We start from the raw sequence: 8,442 nt of genomic DNA, 5'->3' as shown, positions 1-8,442 counted from the left end.
ACCACACACACACACACACACATATATATATATATGTATATATATATATATATATATATATATATATACAATTCAAATTATTAATTCAATCTCGAATTCAATCTCTCTCAGTTAAATTTTAGTGCTTAATAAAATTTTAGTGTGAATTTATATACATCTCCAGTTTTATAAACTGCGCTCTGATTTCCGTTTTCAGTTAGTGTTAAAACGCTATCTGAAATTGAAATTGAGGTAATAATACTACAAATTAAATTAACAAATAATAATTATATATTGACTCTGATAAACCTCTTAAAAAACTATAAAGAATTTTTGCTAAAAATATATATATTAAAAAAAGTCATGTACATATTTAACGTTATTTATTAAACTTATTAGGTTTTTCATATTATGTTTTTCATCAATACGGTTTGTAAAATATTTCGCAAAAAGTATTTTTGCGAATAAATTATAGATTTCAAAATGCTTTATAATACATGAAATAAGATAAGAAAATAAAGGAAGAAATTCATTCAACATCAATGCAAATACACGTGATTCCTGCTCTTATTACATTCAGCTCAACGATCAAAATGAACTACTTTTAACATAAATCTCTACCATGAGTTATACAAACGAGCAATAGTTTATTTTATTTGTAATATAAACAAAAAGTTTAATCTCTTTTTAAGCTATTTTAAAAACACCCATTTTCAGCATATCTCCTTTCAGCATAAAATTTATGCATTTTTTCTTAGATTATATATTTCAAATTTATCGAAAATTGTTTGAGCGGAGATTATATCGTAAGTGAACGAAGACGCACTTACTTTCACCTACTTTTTTGATGCGATCGTAAGGCTCGTGAGAGTGTGATGGATAAGGATTTAAGCAAATATTCGCGTATCCTGGGCCGCCAAGCGGATTGGGCTTGATCTTCATATTAGGTGGAAGTGGCTTTGTTTTCTCTTTTTCTTTCGGCATTAGACTAAAGTAAGAAGATTTAGCAAAGCATCCATACCAGTCCCCGGGCGTCGAGTGCTTCTTCGATGGGGATGTCGGTAGCATGCGACCACCGATCTTTCTTTTCTCGTCTTTTATCTGAAAGATTTGAGTCGTAAAATTATACTTGATATAAGATAGGATCGGATATTATGAGCGCTGCAGGTAACAAGCACACTTTATATTTCTGTAACGTTGGTACTAGTACCAACTATTGTAAAAAGATGTATCTATCTTTGCGACATTCAATATGCTGCGAAGTTTGATCTAAATTTATATACTTTATCATATTAAATAAGTACATACATTATTTTTTTTCGTTTTATTTTTTACGTTTTTCCTTTAACTTTATAAGATCTTCAACCTACATTGAGATAAGATATTTTGTTCTGCATATTAATATTTATAAAGTAAACAATATTGGGCCATTCTAACTTCATAAAATCCCGAAATCATTATTGATTTATTAAACACGGAAGTTTTTTGGATATGCATGATTGTGTAATCATCTTCATTATTCCTTACACTCGTACATTGAAAAAAAGAGTCTGCCAAGGGGTCAACCACTATGGCAATCAGTATATATTTCTTTAGAAATAATTGCACAATACAGTAATAAAACAATACAGTAATAAAACAGGTAATACAAGCAGTAGCAGTACTAACAATACATCAATACTATCAATACATAATAGTACATAGCAATACATTAATAATACTTGGCAATATTGCGCAGGCGGCAATACATAGGATAACAATATTAACAATACAATAGTAATACTAGCAATACAGTATATTGTATTGCTATACTTAGCAATTGCTGTACATTAGTATACATATTTTAGCAGTGGTTGGTCCTCTTAGGCCCAGTTTCATAACTCATGGTTAACTCTTGATCTTGACTTAATTTAACTTATTTCTTATCTCTATTCAATTCTAGCATTAGAAAAAAATAAAGAATGAGTTAAATCATGGTTAAGAGTTAATCATAAGTTGTGAAACTGGACCTTAGAGTTTGGTAACAGCTATTAAATGTATAGTGAAATGATACTAATCAAATGTTACTTTTACAAATATTTAATAATTATTATCAAAGTGTTACCATTTGATAATATTTACTAAATATTTGTAACATTATTTTTGATTATATTAAACAAACATTTGATTGGCATTTGTTCTAATAAAATGTTCCATATATATTTAATTAATATAATATTTATAATTATATAATTTCTTACAAAAAATTTCCTGTGCTCATATTATCCTTAAGAATGCTCATATTAGCCTACCCAAAGGCGGGTAATAAGAATTATCGTTTCAATATTTTTTTGATATATAAAACATCAATACATCTATTAAATGATATGCATAGATTTTTTTATTCTTCAATGCTAGATATATCAAAATATTTCCTTAAAGTGTTCATATAATAATCCAATTCTATCATATATATATATATATATATATATAAATTTTTAAAGATGTTTTTCTCTTTGTTTGTGTGGCGTTCTTATTAACATCTCTGCTTATGTGTTCGTGTCTATTTAACCAAAAATATAATTTGTTTTCTTACTAATAATTTTAAAAACTTTTTAAAACAAAATATTAATATATTGTTTATTTTCTTGAGACTTTCTTTCTATATAAAGATTATGTGTTTCGCGGGTTTCTTTCGTGTCCAGATCTATTCTTAGAATGCGAACATTTCATGAACCTTCTAGTTCACTTCATTAGGGCGAGGAGCAATCTGATACTGATCCAAAAATAGAATTTGAACACATTTGGACATTTGGAAAAAATCCGCGAAACGCATAATCTTTATATTGTTTATTTAATAATTTTACCTGTTGGAAAACCATTTTCTTGAAAAATTTTTTATTTTTTACTTTTTAGAGTTATTTAATTATATTGACTTAAATAATATATGATCGTATAATAAATTTGAACAGATCAAGCTTAAAACAAAAAACTATTAGCAAATTGGATTAGTATAGCAGGCTAAAGATTGACGAGGACATTTTAATAACATATTCTACATGTTTGTGTAATTAATTGCAACTAATTAACTGGATAGTTTTAATTTAAATTAGATCAATGTAATGCTGCTCGTAAAAAAAATTATAATTAAACTTTATTAAACGATATTCTCCAAGAAAGGGTATAAATTTTTCTAACAAAGATTTAATTAAAATTTAAATCTCAATCAACATTAACGGATCCTGCTCACAAATTTTCTTTAACGTTTTATTTTTAATAAATGATCAAAAAAAATATTGATTTCCTATAATTTCGCACAATTATAAATACATACCCGTTGCTGCGCCTCCTTACGCCATAATTCCGTGAGTGCCTCTCCTTCAAAAATTCGCTCATATTCCTTTTTGAATAATTGAATAGGAGGTCCGCTGAGAATCTGACGCCCTTTGGCAACATTTTCTCGAAATTGTATAGGCTTCTGATAAATATCAAAGGGACCCGGCGGTGAATCGCTAAAGAAACCTGAAAAGACTTTATCCGTGAAAATCCTAGAAATACACGTAGGCAATTTGATCGTTCGGTTTTGTATGCATTACCCACTCGTTCGATATCAATTTTTCCATGATGTTGACCAACAAGCGCGATATTTATCATACGATTTTTATCCATATTTTACTCTTTAGCTATAATGCATTGTCCTTTTTTTAAAATTAAATATAAAGTAACCTCAACTTTATCGTATCATAATGAAGACAGTTTTATGGGAAACACGCACGCGATGTTCGTTTATCAAATGAGAAACAACAGGATTTATTGATGAAATTGAAAGTATTAATTTTAACTGCATGCATTTTTCATACAATTTTATATATTTTTAAAAAAACGTTAACAGCAATTATATACGTATAGTTCGTACTATGAGAATCACACCGTGGCGTCTTGAGCATTAAGAGTAAACTTATGAGTAATTGACCTGATTACCACCAGTAATGAGACGTTCTTAATGAGTTGGTAGCGGATATCTATAGTATTCTTGTTGGAAACATTTCATTACTGCTTGTTTGAAGAGACTGAATACTAAAGGAGTCACACATTTGCGAGGGAAGTGATTATAATTGTGTGCGGTCTGATCTCGTTAACGATAACGATAAGAAAGATTATAGAAAGATACAGACTTTCTGAAGTAAATGATTGATAATTATAATGATGCAAGCAGTGTTAAGTTACAATCGGTCGATAATTTCAAGTTCTTACAGTATGCATTTCTATATCATCTTTTCAAATCACATATATAGAAAGAACGGTTTAGCTGAAAATATCTAAAATATGAAAATATAAAAATAAAATGTAAAAATTTAGTTAGATGCAGATTTAAAAATAAATTTGTTTGGATTATCAAAATAATTATATAAGACGCTTATCGACTTTCATACTAATTACCTAGATATAAATTTCCTAATGGGATTAACGATTGATTCTAAAATTTTCTATATATAACATGTTTACGATGTTAAAAATTATATTAAAATATAGCAAATAAATACATCAATGCAAATAAATATATCAATATAAAAATAATACAATGTCTTTATTTTAATATAATTTATACCGATATATCTTTAAAACTATAATTATAACGAAACAATTATTATTGTAGTTTTTGTATTTGTTATTGCATAACTCTGCAAATAACTTAAATGTTATTAAATTGGTATCTATTTTTTAAAATTGTAAATAAATATTAATTTTTTTAAATAGTTAGAAAATAATATTTTCAAAAGGAGCAAATGATCGTTCCGAGGAAAGAAATTATTATTATTATATTATTATTGGAAATACAAATTAGTTCGGTCCGTTTCCCTAAAGATTGCTTCAGCTGTTGTGAATGGTTCATAGTGAGAACTGATTTTGGCGGTTTCAAAGAGGTTAAACATGCTAATAATATTCAGTTTATATCGCTTTGAGTTTCATACAAAATTAATTAACTTAATTTTTATTGTGTTTGAAATGTCGAATTTTGTGTTAACCAAGCAGCATTTGCGAGAAGTTTTGATTTTCTACTTTAATTAGAAGAAAAGTGCGGCTGAAGCTCATCGAATGCTTGTCGAAATTTATGGTGACACTGCTCCAACTGATAAATCATGTAGGGAATGATTTCGATGTTTCAAGGATGGAGATTTCAGCATTGAAAACAAGCCTCGCTCTGGATAGCCAAAAAAATTCGAAGACAAAGAATTAGAGGCATTATTCGAAGAAGATCAAAGTCAAACGCAAGAGGAGCTTGCAGAATCATTGAGGGTAACTCAACAAGCCATTTCTGTGATTGAGAGCCATGGGAATGATTCAAAAACAAGGAAATTGGGAGCCTTATGAACTGAAACCGAGAGACGTTGAAAGGTCATTTTTCACTTGCGAACAGCTGTTCAAAGACAACAGAGAAAAAATTTTTTGCATCGGATTGTGACTGGAGATGAGAAGTGGATATTCTACGACAACAAGAAGAAAAAATACTACGCTAAGCCCGATCAATCGTTGCCATCGACCTCAACATCAACATCACGGCTGAACATTCGTGGTTCGAAGATCATACTCTGTAATGGGACCAAAAGAGTCTTGTTTACTATGAGCTACTGAAACTTAGCGATTCCATTACGGGCGATCGGTACAATTGATCGTATCGGCTACAATTGATTCGTTTGAGCCGTGCATTGCGAGAAAAACGGCCGGAATACGAGCAAAGACATGATAAAGTTATTCTTCTTCATGACAACGCTCGGCCTCATGTCGCTAAAGTCGAAAAAAAATATTTGAAAACGCTCAAATGGGATGTTTTACCGCACCCGCCGTATTCTCTGGACATTGTTCTTTCTGGTTGTTGGATTACTGGTTGTTCCGAAGAGTGCACGTCACCGGTTTAACAAGTCACCAGTTCACTTCTTTCGCAGAAATCGAAAATTAGCTCCAAAAGACGAATCATTTTTTCGAGATGGAATTCGAAAATTGCCTGAGAGATGGGAAAAAGTAGTAGGCAGCGATGGACAATACTTTAATTGATCTGTTCATTCATTTTGTTTTGAAATAAATTCACAAAAAAACGGACCGAACTAATTTGTATCCCAATATTATTATTATTATTATTATTATTATTATTATTATATTATTATATTATAGTTCTTATTATTATTGTTATTAAATTCTTTATTTAAAGAAGTTATACCTTTTTAAAAATTGCACATATTATTTATCTCAAATAAAAACTATAACTTAAAATTTAATTTTAAAAAATTACAAAATTTATTAAAATTTTATGGAATTATTCTGAAAAGATCATTTTTGAGACAAACTTTTGACTTGTTCTGCTCAGGAGTCAAAATTAAACTGATTGCTAGAATGTTAGAATTTTTTATTGTCAAATCAGTGTCATCTACATAATTATTTTAATAGTCCAACAAAATTATTTTCAGCTCTATTATATATCTAGCTAAATTTTTAGATGCTTCAGCAAAACCGATCTTTTCATGCAAAAATTGAAACGGTCTTACATTTTCTTATTTCAAGTGATCTGACTTCTCGGCGATATCGTCCGACCGTAAAGTTCTTGCCGCAAAAACCGAGTTCGTCTTTGCCCATAGCCATGCGTACGTGTCAAACTGATAATTTCCACGGTCGCTATCTAACACCTAAAATGTTTCCGCGCAATCCACCATATAGTTGGCGAAGCGGGGCGACAACGATGGCTGTGATAATAACTAAACTTTCGATTGTCGAGGCAAGCCATTAAGATAAGACTTTGAGGTGACTAAAGGGATGCCCGCTTTCGAAAGGGAGTAGTTGTGGAATCTGTAAGAAATCGCACTAAAGCCAAAGCTGTGGAAAAGTAAACGGAAAAACGGAGTGAAATGGACCTGCAAAAAGAAATCGACGACAGGAATAAGGAGAGAAGGGGGATGATAAAATAGAAAAGAAACGCGAATAAAAGAAGGAAGGATAGTGGGATAAACGAGATAGACCAAAGTGGGAAGATCGAAGTGAGATGTCAGCTGTGGAAATGGAAAAATGTTGATATACATCGGCCGGGCGATAAGGCGGATCGATTAAGATTAAACGTCTAGTCGCTGAGTTTAAGACAAGTTACATTGGAAACTCAAGGGAATCGCCTTCCGTAGAATTGAAATCAAGAACGTGACCATTTAATTTGCAAATGGAAGGAGAACGATTGGCTCGCTTAGCTAAATTCGACTCGCCTCGACTCGCTGCATCTCCGACACTGTGAGGAAATCATGATAGCTTTGTCCCTTGATTACCTGATATTCTCCGATGCAATGTTTGAACAGTAACACACGATTTTTAACTTTTTGTGAACTGACCAGGGGATTACCCAGCCCCTTTGGGATTACAGGCTCTCATTTGGGATTTCATTCTTTTATTTTGTATACTGCTTGTTCGATTTTTATGAATCTTAATCTATAGGATAATTTTTGATAATGTTTTATTCAAATGTGAGATCAGAAAGAAAAAAAGCTCAAAATGATTGATCCAATATAGTAGAATAAAAAAATAATCTAACTATTATAAAAAACTCAGCTTAAAAGAATTTTTTATTTTAAAGTACCGCTTATCAAGTTTCTAATTTCGCTTTATTTGAAGCTCTTCATTCCTATGCAAGCTTAATACTGATTTCCAAACTGATTTTCAAACTCTGATTACGAACCCTGTGACACTAAGTCCTTCTTTATTGGAGGTTGCTATCCTTTTGAAGTTTGACATTTTCAGACTGCATTCAAGCTCAATGATATTTATAAAACCTCCTAAATTGAGTTTTACTAAATTTCAACTAACATAATCAATTTATTTTATTTTATTTTTTTATTTAAATGTTAGAATTTTGAGGCTAAACTCAAATTTAGCAGTACTAAAACACAGATTTTCTTAAGTTTTTTTGTTAGAAAACTCCAGTCCTCAAAGGGTTAAAAATTGACACTAATATAAGTTTATAGGAATCAGAAATAACCCTATTAATGCGAATGAAAATACTGTTCTGTTTCACAATTAATTCGACAATAGTTCACAGTGTTTAATTCCATAACGCTCTCTCTCGATATGTAAATTTTACGTACAAGTGAGCGAGGTTATTGAGCGCCATACAAGTTATGCCTCCAATTGCCATCAGGAAGTCCAATCTGCCATTTTGAAAACTAGGACAAGCGGAAATAAGCTTTAAAAAATTCTATTTTTTGTATATCAGTTTAGATATTTTAATGATCAGTATTACACAGACAATACATCCATTGGATGTCAAATTTTGTTTTTTTTAGTACAAACATTCATGAGCTTAATATGAATATATTTTTTAAAAACATACGTTATTCGACATATAAAATACATTTACATTTGGATATATTTAAAAATATCTATTTTGTATATTTATACCTTTAACGTTCATTGTAAAACAGTTATGAAATATCTCTTTATTTTATAATAAAC

At 30.2% G+C, this 8,442-nt stretch overlaps 1 protein-coding gene across 1 annotated transcript in view; it reads right to left on the bottom strand.

Moving 5' to 3' along the window:
* Window positions 1-3,627, bottom strand: part of LOC105624858 (UPF0602 protein C4orf47-like) — a 7,103-nt gene extending 3,476 nt beyond the window's left edge. The window contains exons 1-3 of the mRNA XM_012206210.1: window positions 3,555-3,627; window positions 3,293-3,513; window positions 810-1,080 (exon numbers count right to left, since the gene is read on the bottom strand). Coding sequence (XP_012061600.1) covers window positions 810-1,080; window positions 3,293-3,513; window positions 3,555-3,627 — 565 coding nt within the window. The remainder of the gene's footprint in view (window positions 1-809; window positions 1,081-3,292; window positions 3,514-3,554) is intronic.
* Window positions 3,628-8,442: the final 4,815 nt, after the last annotated feature.

This window comes from Atta cephalotes, assembly GCF_000143395.1.
Source record: "Atta cephalotes unplaced genomic scaffold scaffold00091, whole genome shotgun sequence".
Taxonomy (NCBI): Eukaryota; Metazoa; Arthropoda; class Insecta; order Hymenoptera; family Formicidae; genus Atta; species Atta cephalotes.
This window is presented reverse-complemented; position numbering and strand designations above follow the sequence as displayed.